General features: G+C 44.5%; 1 protein-coding gene across 1 annotated transcript in view; it reads left to right on the top strand.

Moving 5' to 3' along the window:
* The window catches only part of LOC135214930 (RNA-binding Raly-like protein), an 81,041-nt gene that overhangs the window by 36,724 nt on the left and 25,693 nt on the right, over nucleotides 1–18,624 (top strand). Inside the window, exons 2-3 of the mRNA XM_064249419.1 lie at nucleotides 5,030–5,140; nucleotides 14,201–14,352. Coding sequence (XP_064105489.1) covers nucleotides 5,052–5,140; nucleotides 14,201–14,352 — 241 coding nt within the window. The 5' untranslated portion in view covers nucleotides 5,030–5,051. The remainder of the gene's footprint in view (nucleotides 1–5,029; nucleotides 5,141–14,200; nucleotides 14,353–18,624) is intronic.

The following is an 18,624-nucleotide window of genomic DNA, read 5'->3' as shown; positions in this document are numbered from 1 at the left end:
TTGATGTCAAATCGTTTTGAACCTCTTTCATCTTCGTCTCTATCTCGGGATTTGACGAAGAAAACTGTATTCCTAACTGCTCTGGCGACGGCGAAGAGAGTTAGCGAAATACAGGCTATCAGCAAACACGTCGGTTTCAAAGGGCATAATGCAGTCTGCTCTTTGAATATGTCGTTTCTGGCCAAAACGAAAACCCTTCCAATCCGTGGCCTAGAACATTCGAGATCAAGGGTATGGCAGAGATCATTGGTCAAGAGCCGAAAGAGTCCTGTGTCCTGTTTTAGGGCTCTTAGAGAGTATATTCGTAGAACGAAGGATTGCCGAGGTTCTGCAGAGAACTTATGGTGTTCGGTCAGAGACCAAACATGCCCATGTCCAAGAATGCACTGGCATTCTTTTTGAGAACACCATTAAAGAGGCGCACGCTTCTTGCAAAGACAGTGACTTGAAGATACTTAAAGTTAACGCGCACGAAGTAAGGGCTATTTCGACCTCAATAGCCTTTCAGAAAAACATGGCTCTTAAAGACATTTTAAGTGCTACTTTTTGGAGAAGTAACTCAGTGTTCGCCTCCTCCACTACCTACGGAGGTGAGAACGACCTATGAAAGCTGTTACTCTCTCGGACCATACGTCGCCGCAGACACTATTTTGGGGGCAGGAGGTAGCACTCATCCTTTCCCATAGAAAAGGGTAGGTGGGAGTTTTTTAATATTTGTATGTTATGGTTGTAGGTCGGCTGCGAGTACAGTCGTCCCTTCCTTTAGCCTTTGGTATATGGGAGTTTGTTGTTAGGCTAACTAGGTGGTGGTTTTTTTTGCCTCGTTGCCCTCGGAAGTATGGTCATGGTCTAGTCACATTGTGGTCCCGTCCCCGTTGACAGATCATCTAGAGCGCACCAACTACTAGGTCACTACCTTGTTGGTAACTCTAGTGAAGCAGAAGCAGGCTTGGGTGACAGTAATCACGAAGTCAGCTATGTAACAGGTAAGGAAACCAAGATGTCAATCATATACATTTATATGTTTCTAAAATCCTTTTTTCCTGTCTCTCCCACCGCCAAAGGTGGGATTCAGCTATATATATATCTGACAGGTAAGTTTCATGAACAAAAATGATATTGTTAAGATACAATAAAGTTTGTTCATACTTACCTGGCAGATATATATAATTTTAGTACCCACCCACCTCCCTCAGGAGACAGTGGAGATAGAAATCTGATAGAAAATGGGAATGTTCCTGATACCCGCTCCCAGCGGCGGAATGGGTACTAACCACCCTAACTCCCACTACGTGTGTCGTAAGTTTTAGAAATTCTGTCGGACTTCAGAGAATACAGCATATATATATCTGCCAGGTAAGTATGAACAAAACTTATTGTATCCTTAACAATATCATTTTTCCCTTTGCTAAGAGGTTTCGCGAGAGTGAGGGCGGACGTCTTCGCTAAACTTTCAAAGGTGATCGGGGAAGGGAAGAAGAAGCTCTCTTCTCTTCTACGACGGACCGAGAGGAGTTTATCAGGTGGCAGATGATACTTCATTCTCTCGACCCCCAAACCAATCCTGATTTTGTCCGACTTTCGGGTCTACCTTTGCTTTCCAAGGCTTCGGTCTCGGTCTCAATCGAAGACTTTATTGCCATGGAGTCTGTTATGAGCTCCTTACAAGAAGCTCAATCCTTCAATATGTGGGTCCTTGGAGGTCTTTTAATGTATATCAAGGAGACTGGGTTTGTTCCTCCCGATGCTCCTCTTTTTGAGAAATTCTGCTTGTTTATTTTAATCGCTTCTGTACATCAGAACAAGCTTGCCGCTTCAATGTAGGCCTTTCTTGTTTCTCTTAAGGCGTAGCCTGTATTTATCGCAGTTACCCTCCTCTGTATTGGAGATTCAGAGAAACCGTTTGTTGTCCTCTTCTCCTTTTGGCACAATTCCCTATTTGATATGTCTGTGCTTTCTGAGGTTTTGAAGGAACGTCAAGGTGACGCCTCTTCCCAAGCTCACTGGGCCTTATCAAGAGCTTTTTCCTCTGGTCTTCCTCCCGTTCCTTCAAGGAGTAAGCGTAAGTTTAGTGCCAGATCTGTGCCTTCTGCTCCAGCCCAACAACCTCCTCCTTCTGGCTCGTTTTTCCAGAGTTCATGTCAGGTTTCTGGCACCTCAGCTTCCTCCTCTGGTGCTCACTCTTTAAAACGTGGGAGAAGTTCTTGGCGTGGCTCTAAGGGCAGGGGAAGATCTCAGCCTCCAGGAGGACCTTCTTCTTCTTCCTTGTCTCTGTGTAAGAATTTTCAGAAGTAGGAGTCATTACCTCACCCGGAGACCGCAGTAGGAGCTTGTCTCTCTCGGCATTGGTCAGCTTGGCAGGAGAGAGCAGTGGATGCTTGGGTAGTGGAGGTCCAGAAGGTAGGTTACCCTTTTGTTTCGAGACCTCCACTTTCCAATTGTCCTCTCGAGTTCAGCAGTTATTCCCCTCACTCAATCAGGGGTCAAGCCTTGGAGAAGGAGCTTTCGGCTCTCTTGGAGAAGGATGCCATAGAGCAAGCTCCTCCTCCTCCCGGGTTTTACTCACGAGTGTTTGTAGTTCTAAAGGCCTCGAGTGCTTGGCGCCCCATCATAGATCTTTCGGTCTTGAACAAGTTCATTCTGAAGTTCAAGTTCCGGATGGAGACGGTTCAGACTGTTCTTTCATCCGTCAGGATGGGGGACTGGATGATTTCCATCGATCTGCAGGATGCTTATCTGCAAATCCCCATCCATCCGAAGAGCAGACCTTACCTTCAGTTTTTCACGGACTCTGGAGTTTTCCAGTTCAAGACCCTTTGTTTCGGCCTCACCACTGCTCCACAGGTCTTTTCTCGGGTGATAGCTCCTGTTTCGGCTATTCTGCATCAGTTAAATGTATCTGGACGATTGGCTAGTCCAGTCTAATCCCTTGCCAGATCTTGACTTATCTGGGGATTGTTTTGAATTCCCAGATTTTGAGGGCTTCTCCCGCTCCGAAACGGATAGACAAGCTTCTAAGTCTGGTCGAAGAATTTTTGTCCTCCGTAATGCAGCCAGTTTCCCTTTGGAGGACTCTCCTGGGCCATTTGTCAACCCTCATCCAACTGGTTTCCGGAGGTCGTCTCAGAATGAGGTCCCTTCAGTCCACGCGTTTGTTTACCCTGTTTCTTTGGAAATTGCAGTTTACTAATAGGGTAAAATACCGAATGGCCACCTTCCTGAAGATTGGAGTTTGTGGCCTTAATTTGTGACTTGGGAGACAAAAACTTACTTCGAGAGGATAGAAGTCTCGAGGTGTTGCTTTGACAGATGCTGGCTTTTGACCAGCTAATGTCCATCCTGGGTTACAGGACGTGTTAAAGTACTTTTTCAGGAAGGTGGTCGCGCTTGGGTAGAGGCCGGCCATTCGGTATTTCATCATAGTTGTTTTCGGTGTCCTGTTGTCGCCGTAGAAGCCTCCCTTCGGGACAGCTCCACCTTCGCTCTCTTCATTAGAGAATGGAGGTGGTCAGCTTCCAGTCATTCTCTCTCTCTCTCTCTCTCTCTCTCTCTCTCTCTCTCTCTCTCTCTCTCTCTCTCTCTCTCTCTCTCATATATATATATATTGATATAGTAGGTTCATAAGCCAGTGGGATCAGATGCTCCTGTTATGTTTCAATTTGTTATTAAAAAATGGTCAAGTGCTTTAAATTATTTAGTAAACTGGATGTGATTTGATTGTCTTTGCTGCTGTAATGTTGTTAGGATTAACATTGCCACTTATCTGACTGCTTCATCCCCTATAAATTAGACAACATTGCAGAGGGTGTACTATGTCAAGATTCCTTTATATTGAATCTGCCAAAATATAAAACAGACCGAAATTAATTGTTGCTCAAACCTTATGAAAGTGATTTTGATGCTGTACTGTACTTTTTAGAACATCATTTTATAGTATTCATGAAAACTGTTTCATAAGTCTTGTCCCATAACTACCACTAATTGATGGTTAACTATTCCATCAAGAATGTCAGCATGCTCTAACTCACTGTTGTTCTCTTGCCTTCTATCTTAATCTTTTGCTGGAAACCTTTATGGACTGGGTCACCAGTCTGCAAAGCCACAAGGGCTTCAAAGTCCAAAGGAAAATCAGCCGGCAGATCGAGACGAATTGTAGGAAAAAGTGATTGATAAATAAATAGATATGAAGGATTAGAAGGAGACCAGAAGATTAAGCAACCTGTTCCACATTTTAGTTGTAGCCAAACGTAACTTACGTCACTGCCACAAGTCAATATTTAGAGGTGGCAACATAAACGTGAATAATGACATGACTGTATGTATCTAGGAGTTTGAGATGAGAGTCACTACCTCAGGATAACAATAGAGAAAGATAGAATAAACAAGGAAGAAGAAAGTTGAAACATTTGCCAGTAAATATAAAAATTTTATCCTGAAACATATAAACATTTCTGCAAGATACCAGCCATTTGAAAAACAGGAAGCACTATCATGTACTATATGCTTCTCAAAAGTCAATTTCTTATCAAAGTTACACCTAAGGTCTTAAAAGTCATTGATTTAAAACCACACCATGTAAATGCATATCAGGTTGCATAGGCAGAAGTGCTCAGGAATGATTAATTAACTATCATTTGTTCACTGTACCACTGGTCTCTCAGTTTGTCAAGTTAAGAAACTCTGGGTCAGGTCATTGTTTTGATGGATTTTCACCAACAAGCACCAAAACAATTTAACAGAGGTTCATGTGACCATCTGTGATTGCAAGGGCAGGCCTAACTACCTCATTCATAAAAGAACCACTGCTTAGGAATATGTATGCAACTGACCTTTTAAAGGTTGCAGTGGACTTGGAGTCATAATGAAATCCAAGAAGCCAACAAAGTGAGCAGGTTATTTACTAAAGTTATAAAGGTATTGATAAAAATCCAGTTAAAGTATAGTGTGTATTGATAACTTCACACAAAGGTAATGTTACTAATTTTATATCACATTTTTGTAGATTATTAATTTGATTTGAACTTTTCAGGTGTTCATTATAGCAATCTGCCATGTCCAGGAGAGATATTAGAGATCGTGATCATCGGCGGTCACAAACCCGCAGTCGTTCACGCAGTAGGAGTAGGAGCAGATCACCCAGGTGAGAGAAAAAACCAATGTACATTAATACCTCAGTCTTATGCGATTCAAGTGGTGCAAATTCACAGTAGCGCATACATTTCATTGGAACCTAAGTAATTATCATACGCGAGTGTCTTACTTTGAATCCTGAAGAAACCCTGCAAAAGTAGTTGTTCAATTCTTTATGTAATTTATAAGTTTGTTCATGAAACTTACCTGTCAGATATATATATAGCTGTATTTTCTGAAGTCCGACAGAAATTCAAAACTTCCGGCACACACAGTGGTCGGCCAGTGGTTGTACCCACCCTTCCCGCCGCTGGGAGGCGGGTATCAGGAACCATTCCCATTTTCTATTCATAATTTTTCTGTCGCCGGTGCTGGAAACACCTGTTTTCAGTACCTCCGTCTTAGGATTTTGGAAACTTCATGGCCGCTAAATATCCTAATTGTCTTTGATTTATTGACTTGGATTTGTGGCTAGGCATACGCTATCTTAAATTGTTTTGAATATGATTCATTTTTGTATATCTGAATCTAGTTAGGCTAGTTTCAGAGGGTGTTGTCTGCTAAGATAGGGTGTGGCTACCGAAAGCTTCGGTAGTTCGCACTCGATATGCACGAGGGCTATGTGTCTTGCTTCTTTGTTTGAGATTTGTCATGTAAGGAGTGTGAGACTTTGTCTAATTCCGTTAAGGAAGACGTATGATTCGTATGTACGCAATTAATCAGTAAACAAAGTCAGGGTAGGCTAACCTACCTGTAGACTTTATTTTGCCTAACCCTGTAGTATGGGCCTACGGGCTATAAATATGTCTCGTGAGGTAATGCCCTTTACGTTATAGATTCCATCTGTATCTTGGAATCTAAGGTGCTCGCTCTCCTATCATTGTGGTGAAGAGTGGCTTACTTCTGTAGTTGTTGACTCCTAACCCTGCCCTAATGTTGCCTTCGGGCCCTAAACAGTTTCTGTAGAGGGTATTGACCTTTCTCTGATACTCTATCGATTCGTAACTTAGAATCGAAAGTGCTGGCTTTGGAGAGCAAAGTGAAGTGGCTAAGTGCAGTGACAGTGCCCCTTGTGTAGTGGAGGGTGCGTCAGATCGGCCTTATTTCGCCTCTAGGCCAGGACCTCTGCTTGACTCCCAGGAACAGGGAGAGAGCATGTCGAAAGCCGAAGGAGGGTTACGAGGAACTCCCACCGATCTGACGTGCCTTCGGCAGACCTGAAGTTACTCCAGGCTGCCAAAGTGCGTGCACGAATCCTGAAGGATTGCTTCTCGTCCTCCGAAGCGTCCTCCACCCTGCGCAGGGTTTGGAGCTTTCGGAAGGACTCGCGCCCTCTAAATAGAAGCTTTATAGAAGAGGACGTTTCACGCCTCTCCTCTCTCTCTCGTCATGCGTTGCAGTGAGAAGTAAGAAGGCGAACGTCGCCTGAAACTCGTGTACGTCTTTCCACCGAGAAAAGGGAAAGCAAGTCATATTAGCAGGACTTTGAGCGCGGACGTCCTAGCTTTGTTGCTGTGAGAATAAGAAGGCGTTCCCTCGCCCCGCGTATTCTCACACGATCAACCCTTCACCTGAGACTGCTTCGTGCAGTCGGTTTTTCTCTCCGAGATGTCTAATGCTCTTCCCTGAAGGCAGTTTTTTCGCTTGCATGACGCCTGTCAGGAGCGTGACGCTTTTCTGCACGCTTTTTTTTTTTTTTTTTTTTTTTTGACGCTCGGCTTGGACGGGACGTTCGGATGGACGCCATGCGCCGGCGCGCGCGGGTGCACGCCAAGCGCGCACCAGTAGACGCCGAGGCCGGTCACGCCAGGCGCACCAATATACGCCGAGGCCGAGCACGCAGTGGATACCGAGCGCGAGCGCGGCGCGCGCCAGTGGACGCCGAGAGTGCTCGCTGCTCGCCAGTGGACGCGAGCGTGCTCGCTGCTAGCCAGTGGACGCCGAGCGCGCGCGCGCCAGCGCACGCCAGGTGTGTCGCCTGGCTGAACGTTTCTGTTGAAGTCTTCAAGCTGATTTGGGCCTAAACCATAAAGATACCTAACTTCGGTGATACCCTTCTACATCGCCTGTGGAAGTAAGCAGTGCTTCGGAGGAAGCTTAAAGTGAAAAGGCAACTTCGTTTCGAAACCCCAGCAAGACCACAGGTTTCGTGAATTATAGAGGTCTCTGTCAGTAATATTTGCTTTTCGTAAAGTCCAGGATTGGATGGAGTTATGGAAAGCTCAAGGAAAGATCTCTTTTGCTCTACCGCAGTCAAGACTTTGCGGTAAGGCAGCTATGGGTTATGTAAAAGCTCGACGTCCTGCACGTCAGGACTCTCGGCAACGTTCAGTAGGATTCTTGCAAAGGCACTCATCAAAAGGACGCTCTTCAGGAAAGCGCAAGACAGGACTTCCTTTGCCATACTGCCAATAAATTTTGATACGGGAGAGGAAGTGGTTGGAGAGTTTCTTCCTCTTCCCAGGATAATTTTGCAAGCTTTTTAGCCATCTGAAAGGGCTTTTCAGATGATAGATTTTGTTAGTTCCTAGTCGGGACTACGCTGCCGAATTGAACATCGTCGTTCTACCTGTCGTAAGCCGTCTCTTAACAGGATTCTTGCCCCTTCCTCGTTTGAGACGGGAATCGAAAATAAAATGCTCGACTTCCTGGATTACGTTTTGTCAATTCAGTGAATTTCCCCATTGACAATATACTATCGTTTTGTCAAGTAAGTGGGTATCCCCTCATTGACAAAATATCTCTTTGTCCCGTAAATGGGTTTAGTTCTCATTGACAAACTTCTCATTAACTTTATATTGCGTAAGCGATAAGCTCTTATTGACAAGATTCGGAAGAGCTCTCATTCATCATTCGCAGACTCGTACAAGAAATAGACTTGTAGACTACGGTCAATGAACGCTTATGTCCAATAACATGAGAAGCTGAGCTGTCCGCTTCAATTCTCTTGAGTTTTGTTTATGAAACTTGCCTGTAGATATGTATGTAGCGTATTTCCGAATTCAGCTATAGTATATATGTCTGCCAGGTGGGAAGTATGAAAAAACTTTATTGCAATATAATATCATATTTTTGACCTTGCGTTATTTTTTACTACTGGTTGGTTCAAGTCATATACGCTTTGCTGTAGTTACCTCTTCGATGGCAACCGAGAGGTCTATTGTCTATTATTTAAGGACATTTAATCGTTACTCCCTGCAGCCTTCCAGGAGTTTCCGATTTATCTTTTACCGTTGTATGGTAGTGTTATGCCGACACGAAAGCATTATTATATTTAGCGTTTTCTGTTTCGCTTAAATATACCAGCTTGAGAGTCTCTTTATGCTAAAAATTAACGGACCTATTTCTTCGTAGAATAGGGTAGCTGGCCAACCCAGGCATAAAGTTTAAGAGACGACGATCGTAAGCTGCTGCTGTCACTGACTCGACTGTCCTCTCCGCCAGTCCAACCAAACGAGGGCAGTAACCAGCTCGTTCGCTGTCATGCGCGGTAGGTTAGTCTCTCTCTCCTGCGGGATTGACTGACTAACCGTATCTCTGTGCTGGCAGTTACGTCTCTCTCTCTCCTGCGGGATTGACTGACTAACTGTATCTCTGCCCTACAATCACGGACTTTAGCCTAAGATTGAGGGGATTTCTTACATGAATGAATAAACATTGCATTCGTTTTGCCTTACTATGTTCTCAGAGATATCTCTTACTCCTTTCGGTGCTCGTTACCGCACGGTATAGGACTACGAGTCTACCGCAACATTTCACTATTATATGCTCTCCTGCTTAGGCAAAGCGCAGCCTTTTTAGGGAAGTAAACATACTGGTGTGGGAATGGATGAGCTTGCTGGGGACCATTTCCTTCCTAAAGAAGTTTGTTTCCCTGAATAGACTGCAATTCAGACCTCTACAGTTTTTTCCTACCGGGAAACCGAAATTTTATGAAAGATCTAGGAATGATTCTGAACATCTCTCGGTGCGTTAAGTATCACTTGAGGTGATAGAAAGAAGGTGCCGGACATCTGGAGAGGGTTTCAGATGTCCTGGATCATAATAATGAAAGAAGTGGAAGCAATTCTGTCGTCCCTCCAGTCCTGGAAACGAGTTTTTTGGAACCAGTGGTCCATATCAACTCTGATCTTCCACAGCTCTATCATATCTTAGGAAGTATCTCTCTCGGTCCCTGTTCGGGTTTACGAGAAAGAGCCTATTATAAACAACAGGCGTAGAATGTAACGATCCTCTAGAGGTTCGTTACAGGATTGCAAAAGTCCGTACGAATCGTCTCGATCGACGGCAGCAACTACTGACTTCCGAGTGGAATCTTTCTTTAGAAGTATGTTGAGAGTTATGGAGACTTTAGGGACGTCCTTTCATACATCTCTTCGCTATGATATTGAACAGGGATGGATGTTTAGTCTCTTTTTTTACTTTTTCATTTTTTTTTCAAACGCTTTAGGAAATGTAATAAGATGATTTTTATACCATCACAGGGAGCGACAATGACGCTAATAATTCGCCCCATGTTGGCCTTCAAGATCTAGATTCACAGAGGTCACGTCCTTCCAAGGACCTTTTCCCTTTTCCGAGAGAGTCGGTCTACTTTAACACGAAAGGTACCTATAAACCTCTCCGCTCTGAGTCTGACTATACGTTCAGACTATCGAGATGTTGACAGCATAAGATTGCCGTCTTCCCTTTCCGTTTGAAGAATGGGGATAAGCTGGCAGTCACAACTATTAAAGAATACGCAAATATGTTGTTGACGGCCTTTGGGCTCAGAGATTTGCTTCTGTCAAACAACAAAGCCCTTCACGATCTTTGAGTTCTGTGGAATCTCGAAACTCGCTCACCATCTACTTTTTTGTCTCACCTGTTTTTCTCGGAGTCAGACACTCGTGCGAGATCAGGAGACACATAGTAGCCCTGAGTTTCTTGTTGACGAAGTCGGTTGCGTTTAACACACCCCCGATGATCGTTTAACATGAGACCAGGTTTGGACTGTCAGGCATTCGTCCTTCGGGACTGAATCGCCTTTTGCTCCTCGCTCCTTTCTCCTGGCACCAGAAGCTCGAGTCAGGAGTGGCCTCAGGAGTTGATTCGCTAACGACGTTGGGTTGCGTTCATACCCCAAGGTTTTGCTTAGCTTGAATCGCCCAGGCAGTCCAGACACTCATCCTTCAGCGAAGAATAGTGCCTTATGGTCTTCAGGGTTACAGCCTTGCTGTCCTTGATTCGTCTGACTGGTCAACTGGTCGGAAATCACCTGACTTTAGTACAGACTGACTGACTGTGCATGTCCAGATCGAAGCTTTCAATATGGAACTTAGACATAGTCTGAAGTTCTTGATGTCAAAGCATTCGAACATCTCCTACCTGTTAACTTCTTGCACGTGATCAGGAAGGCCTTTTTCTAACCACCCTAGATACGACAAAAGGGTTAGTGAGGTTTTCAGCCATCGTCAGAAGTTTTGGCATTAGAGAACACAAGCGGTGCGTTCTTCTAAGCCTTCCGTTGTGGCCTAAGAATGGAAACCCGTCTTGTTCTTGGGCCAGGAGCTTTGAATCAAGGATGGCAGTTATTGGGCAGGAGCCAGAGAGAGTCCTGTGCCCTGTCAGGTCTCTCAAGTTTTATCTACATAAAACTCAAGAAAGTCGAAGTCGTACGGACAATCTGCAGTGTTCCGAAAAGACCAGACTTGCCCATATCGAAGAACACCCTGGCTTTATTGTTAAGGAGTTCTTTCAAAAAAGCTCCTTCATTGTGTTGGCACAAGATTTGAAATCTTTTGATTTGAATGCTCACAAGGTGAGGGCGCGGCCTCGGAAGCATTTCACAGAGCATGGCACTCGCAAGCATCCTGAGTACCATGTTTTAGCGAAGCAACTCTGTGTTCAATTGTCACACTCACCCTGCGAAGAGTTTGAAAGATGGCATATGAGAGCTGCTGCTCGCTAGGGCCATACGTGTCTGCAGACACAATCTTGGGGCAAGTAGTACCACTCATCCTATCCTGTAGAAAATGGTTAGGAAGAGCTCTTAATTTAGTAGTTGAGTCGCCGACAACGGAATGACTTCTTAACTCTTAAGCCTTAGTTAACACACCTTAACTTTGGCTAGGTTGGTCAGGTGGTGATATATATTTTTATATATATATTTATTTTACTTCTTAGCCCTCATGGTATGGTCAATAATGGTCTAGTCACGTCGTGGTCTCGCCCCTGTTGACAGATCATCTGGAGTGCCAGCCTATATAGGTCTCTACCTCGCTGGCAACTCTAGTAGCACAAGCAGACTTACGTGGCAATAACCACGAAGCCAGCAATGCTAACAGGTGGAACCAAGATGTAAATCATCTGCATGCAATTTGTTTTCCCGAAAATCCTTCTATTCTGTCCCTTCCCACCTCCAACGGTGGATTCAGCTATATATATATCTGACAGGTAAGTTTTCATGAACAAAATGATATTGTTATGATACAATAAAGTTTGTTCATACTTACCTGGCAGATATATATAATTAAGTACCCACCCACCTCCCCTCAGGGGACAGTGGAAATAAAAATTATGAATAGAAAATGGGAATGGTTCCTGATACCCGCCTCCCAGCGGCGGGAATGGGTACTAACCCACCTGGCCGACCACTGTGTGTGCCGGAAGTTTTTGAATTTATTTCTCGGACGTCAGAAATACAGCATATATATATCTGCCAGGTAAGTATGAACAAACTTTATTGTATCATAACAATATCATTTTTCAAGCTTTTGTGTAAATTAAATAATAATTCTTTCTTTCTCTACCTCTATACTGAGATGAGAGATTTTTATGATACATGTATGTACTATGTTTATTAATATTTTCAAATAATAGTAATAATAATAATAATTTAACTTAAATTTCAAAACCTGTACGTCATAGTATTTTAAAGAAATAACCGTTCCATTTCACTTTTTAAGTAAGAACAATTCTCTATCTCTATCTCATACTGAGATGAAAGAATTTTTACGGTACATGTATAAGGTTGTTAGTATTTTCAAATATTGATAATAATAATAATAATAATAATAATAATAATTATGTGTTACTACAAAATGATGTGTATAAGAAATTCTTTCCCCTCATCTTTCTTTTTAACTCCACCAGAAGCTGTCAAATATGTCAAGTATACTGTGCGATATTTATTAGTATACAAACCCATGATTTCTGATAGCCTTGCAGGCTGCTTTCCCCCATCGTGTGTGTCTTGGGGTCAGCGGCCAAGGGTGTAACATTTACCCTTGTCGCATTCACATGCCCTTTGATTAAGTGCACGGTAGTATATTTGTTATGATTATTTTTTAGATGTTTCTCATCACTTACAAGATCCCATGCACCTTGGACTTTGTAATTGATGATCTATATCAATCATTACTTTGTCCTCTAGCATGTTTGCTGCACTTTCGGAAGACTACATCCTCTACATGATTGTCGATAACCTTTCACTAATACTGAATTGTCAAGGGAGAACTGTCTAAAGACATGTCTTTCTCCTGGTTTTTTGAGAAGATTGGGAGGAGGTTCTTTACAGCTGGCGACGATGACATTAGTACGCTTTCCCCGAGAGCACACGGTATTGGTGGCTCAATCCTTTTCTCACATTCAGAAGAGTATGTTGTACTGGAAGATAGATGTGGTCTCAAAGGACCACATTTGTCTTTCTACCTTTGGGTCTTTCCCCACAAGTCCTTGGAATCCTTTTTTCTTGGACTTGTGGTGGCTGCTCAATAAGTTGTGTTTTCTTACCTGGTTCCTTTAATAAGACAGGCTGCATCTTGCCCAAGGTGTGCAGTTCTTGAGGTGAGAAGGATTTTTGAGTGACTGGCCTTTCCTCCTCCTCCTTCCTCATTATTCTACTTCTCTTCCTTCCGGTTCAGTATAGGATTCGAACTTACACTTGATGGACTGGTGTCTGATGTGGTAAGTCTATACATTGAGCAACCTTTCTGTTTTTCTTATCAGAATCATAGAAGCAATCCCACTCCTTCCTCTAGCAAGGGGAGGAAGGGGACTGGCAATTAGACAAACCCTTCTTGGATCTTTGCCTTAATGCCTCCGACTCTTGATATTCTTCCCAGCCATTTTCACATGAGTTATGATTCCTCACTCATTCGAAAAGGTCCAGAAGTCACACACTTGATCATGCAGTTCTTATACTCTGATCAAATTGTCAGAGGTGGGATACTCCTCCTCCTCCTTGCTCTTTAACCCAGGAGTAGTAAGTAGTCTAGGTATGCTGAACTCCAGTCATTTCAAGAGACTCACTCAGATTCCCTCCAACCAGTGAGTGTTCCTATTGAAAAGGACTGAGGGTTGTATATTGTGTAGGAACAAATCACAATTTTTTTAAAGTGAATTGCATTTTTCCCAGCTATACAAACCTGGGCTGAAAGGCAAAGTGGAATGCTTACATCCAGACAGGAGTGTCTCCCTGTCTACCAGACAGTAGTTACTACCCAGCCACCTTGTTTTAGCAGCCATTGTTCCAGTTTCTCTATAATCATATTCCTATTGTAAAAGACCTCGTGTTAGTATACCATTTAGGCAAAATACAATTTACATTAAAAATTGTAATATTTGTTTATTCCTAGCAGCTGCTTTGGTGCAATAATCAAGCACAGAGTAAATACTTGAGCAAAGTGTTGGGCATTGTGTTGCATGAACCAGCCTTTCTCACTCTACCAAGAGGAGTCTCCTGTCTTGGCAGACAGGCATTACTTGGATATTGTTGTGTGACGAGGGGATGACTGAAGTGCTTTTCAGGGTACTCTCGTAGTAGTTAATACCTTATCTTTGTTTGCTGTTCTTGGAGATGCCATTTTGGTGTTACAATTTCTTGTGTATAATTGATGAATGAATATTCAGCTATATCAGCGGATACCTTAGCTTTGATATGTTTTGGGAATGCTTATACATTTATGTAATGTGTATTACTAACGCATTAAGTAATGTACTGTATACTGTAGTATTGGTATGACATTGCCTCGCTGCATTTTCAGGGGAGAAAATGACTAATTTTTGAAAATACCTTACTTTTTTTCAGAGGAGGAAGAGACTACTCGCCTCGTCAAGGCATGTCTGATTTGACAAATGACCCTAACACAGTAAATGCACGTATATTTGTTGGAAGTATTAGTGCTAATATGACAAGAGAAAAGTTGAAAGAATATTTTTCGCAGTATGGAAAAGTTATCGGTGAGTTACTCTACCATACAGTAATGCTGTTATCTTTATTAAATAAGATTTTTAGTTATGCAATTTACCAAGTAATTACATAGCTATAAGTTTCACTCATCGGCAGCTTGAATTTTGGAAATTCATGGTAGCACCAGTTTGTTTTGGCTAGGTGACTGACACCGCCCACTTCCCTGGTAAGAGAGGAACCAGCTCAGCTCAGAGCTTCATATTTTTGCCAGCTGGTGATAGCACCAAGTTGTTAGCAGCAGTAGTTTTTGGAAATTTTTTACTTCTCATTTGGTTGTATTTTGCAGCAATTGGTAGCTAGTTTTGGCAAAATTAGGCATTGTAAGGTTTCTTGACTGACCGATTTTCCCAATTTTGACTTTTTTTTTCTTTTTTTTCTTTTTTTTTTACTGATTCGGACTGCTAGGCTTTGTTGACTTGCTTTGACTTGTCAGCATGACCAATTCTAGTTCACATAGTGTTGGTTATTGCAGCGAATGCTGCGATATTAGATTAACGAAATCCTCTTATGACCTGCATACTCTATGCACGAACTGTAGAGGTCAGATTTGTACCCCAGAATTGACTTGTAATGAATGTGTAATTTGGGATAGCAAAATGTTTCGGGAGAGGAAACAGAAGCAGAGGCTTCTACTGAAGGGGAAGCAGCAAGCAATGGACGATTACCAGGAGAGAGAGGAAGACGAGGGGTTAGCTATATGACAGGAGTGGTGGGGCGTGTTACCCCCAACCACGGATTTAGGAGTCTTCTTATGATACCTTCGCCTCCGAGCAAACTTCCTCCACTGAACCATGGACCAATCACAACACAACGATCTTTTAGATTACACTCATGCCCTCGGCAAGATGGACATCAAGGGAAGCACAGATTTTGCCGCACTTCTTATCCTGCATCCCCAGGCACTACCTACTGGGGCCAGGATTCTTTAGTGATTGTAATTCTTGGGTTTGCGTTATATATCCACAAACACAAAGAACACAACATACACATATATCAAGCAAAAAACCAACAAGAAAAAATCCCACCAGGATTGAAAGGAAATCAGCTGAAACAGTCTGCCAGAGAGCGGTGATGAACACGTCTATCCAAATTGACGGCCGAAAGAAAATTGGAATGTTTATGTTCAGTAGGGAGAAACTCCCAATGACCGGACCAGTAGTTAACTATCAAACTGCCTTGTTTTAAGATTTCATCGCCTGTGTCCAGGCTCCGCCTTAATTAATTCCTATTGTAAAGGACCTCAGTTTTGTTTAGTTAGGAAAAATAAGAGTTTACTTTTTAAATCTGAGATTTTTATATATACTTAGCAAGTAATTACAGAATGGGAGCCTATCCGCCTTGCCTCACATGGACATAAGAACACAAAGAAATTGATGCTTTTCATTCCTTGTAGTGTACCTCCTCCATTCATACATATTCCTTTTCTTCCAACTTCCTATCCACCCTCTCCTAATTGTTGTTTTATGAGTGCTGCAAGATCTTCCTCCTGTTACACCTTCAAACCTTTCTACTCTCAAATTTCCCTTTGTTCCGACACGGCATACAAACCTTCGGTCCTTTTACAATAGGAAGGTACTAGCGGCAGCTGGATAGGTCGTAAGCTTTCGAACAAGGGGTTTTCGGTAGTTAACTGCTTGTCCGACAGGCGCGCGCGCGCGCGACTGGTAGGTAAACAAATCACTTTTGCTTTCGGCCTGCTGGCGTGTGGACGTGTATCATCGCTCTCGCCCGCTTTATCGTCGTTGCTTTCGCATGGTTGTGTTTTTCTTTTCTATTATCTAGTGAAAACTGAATTGTAAGTACAATCATTTCATATTTATTTCCATTGAATTCAATTGTGAATTAAAGGATCTTGGTTTCACCACGCCCTCGATTACCCGAGTGCCGGGACTGAAGGGCGTAAGTGCGGGAATTCATTTTTCCCAGAAATGATCCTCGTATTGTGTATGCTCGGTGCCGAAGGCGGGGGAGAGACGCTCCGCTCCGAGCGTATATTTGGTTTGGAAATGTGTAGATGAAAATCGTAAGTAAGTGCTCTTTTCATTTATATTTTTTTGACCTGTATGCTCGTTGCCGAGCGAATGGCGCTCGGCACGGAAACTTTATTCTGTATGGAAGTGGAATCGCAAGTACAGTATTCTTTTTTCATTTTCCATATATTTATTTTGATTGTAGCAATACTCATTTTGGATCAGTTTCCGAGCTTACCCGGAAATTGATCTTTTCCCCTTTTTATTTGAATGAAGTGAAATCGCAAGTGCAGTTCTTTTCATTTTCATATTTTATTGAGATTGCATTGTTTACTGGATCAATGTTTCCGCTATTTACCCGGGAATTGATCCTTCCCCTTTTTTTTTTTATTGTATGAAGTGAAATCGCAAGCGCAGTATTCTTTTTCATTTTCATATATATATGAGTGCATCAATTCATTATGGATCAAGGTTTCCATAAAACCTTGATCCATAAAAGGTAAGGAATGGATCCAGTTTTTACCCTTGCGCTCGGTACCGAGGGCGCAAATCAAATGCGCTCGATCCGAGCCCTTATTCATTGTGAAGTGAATCGTAATGCAAGATTCTTTTCATTTTATTCTTTTTTATTATTGATTGCATCAATATTTATTTGGTTCAAGTTCCGCTCAGTCAGGGAATTGATCCTTATGCCCTTGCATTCGGGCCGATGGCACGATTGCTCTCGGGTCTTATATTATTGTTGGGTACATGGGTGCTGTGCGGGGGTGGGGGAACGAGAACCCCCCCCGCTCAGCTCCCACAGATGGCCCTTCCCCTTGGGGGGGGGGAGGTTATCGGCGTTCTTCTCCTCGCCCGATCCGTCGAGCGCGGGGGAGGGCGCTCGGTGCCCGATGTACAATTGTATTCGGGGTCTTCCACTCGTTCGGAGAGGGCTCACCCCCCCGCGCGAGGGGACTTCCCCCCCACTAATCGCTACTACTGTTATTTCCGCAGGTGCTACTGCCACGAGGGTGGACCTTGGTGAGGTATGGGGCGTCCTTCGATTTGCAGGGCGTGCTAGTGTCCGGGGCTGCGGTTCTATGTCTGGGCCTACTGCGGTCACCCATGGAGTGGTGACCACGCTGCCAGGTGACGACGTCCCTCCTCAACCTGGTGTAATCACCTCACGTGGTAACAGTCTTGCCTACAGCCGCTGTGAAGTTGCGTTTCGCCGTTATACCCGAGAGAAGGGGCGTGCGCCGCCGCTCGTGGTTGCCGCGCGGCAGCGACCCACACTTCCGCTGCCTAGAGCTCGCCCCTGGACCTGCCGCCGGTACCAGGATGTTGCTGGCTGCTGCTCCACTTCCTGTGTTCCCGGTGCTGCCTGCCGTACCTGCCGATTCTGGGCTGACTGTCCATGCAGTTGCTGCGCTGGCTGTCCCTGCCGTTGCTGCGCTGGCTGTCCCCTGCCGTTGCTGCGCTGGCGGTCCTACCGATGCTGTGCTGGCTGTGCCTGCTGTTCCTGAGATGCCCATACCTGCTGATGTCGTCCCTGTTCGTGGTGGTACTACCCCAGACTTTGGTCTGTCTGTAACAGGTGCGTCCGGGCCCTGTAGCTTCGGCTACAAGCAGCCCCGCTCCGCCTGGATAGCAGATCTTACGTCTGTCCTGAGGAAGCTGACGAAGAAGAGGAGGAAGGTGTCGTCGTCGTCGTCTTCATCTTCTTCATCGTCGTCGGCTGCCGCCTCTTCCCCTTCGACTTCTAAGGCTTCACAGCCGAGGAAGAAGAAGGTTGCCTACCTCCCTCCTAAGAAGTCTCGACGGGGGAACTTCTCGGGACCCGTCTCCACCTCAGTGGGACGGGGAGGGTCCTTCCGCGTGGTCCTCCTGCTCCTTCGGGAGCGGGGCCCGTCTCTTCTTCCGCAAGGAAGAAGACTAGGGGACCAGAGGAGGGGTACCGGCTAACACCGGTACTTCCTCGCCTGGTGTCAGTGGTTCTGCCACTGCATCAGGGTCCGTCTCGGCCTCTCGTTCGCGGGAGGTATACCGAGTGTACGGTCGCCTACCAGCGACCGTGCAGCCAGGAACCAGACTCTGAGTCCGCTCAGCGTCAGGTTCACGGCACGGGGCGGAAGACTGGTGACAGCCGCTCACAAGCGCACTCACCAGACCAGCTATCACCCCTCTCGCGGGATGTGACTCTCGCGGCGAACAGCTGGCTACCCGGCCGGGACGGGCTGAGGCTGGGAAGAGGTCCTCCCGTTCGCCGGTGCCAGCCACGGCTGGAACCAGCGACGTGAATGCCGTGAG

This window comes from Macrobrachium nipponense, chromosome 46 (assembly GCF_015104395.2).
Source record: "Macrobrachium nipponense isolate FS-2020 chromosome 46, ASM1510439v2, whole genome shotgun sequence".
Taxonomy (NCBI): Eukaryota; Metazoa; Arthropoda; class Malacostraca; order Decapoda; family Palaemonidae; genus Macrobrachium; species Macrobrachium nipponense.
The sequence above is the reverse complement of the archived record's forward strand: the minus strand, read 5'-3'. Positions and strand labels throughout refer to the sequence as shown.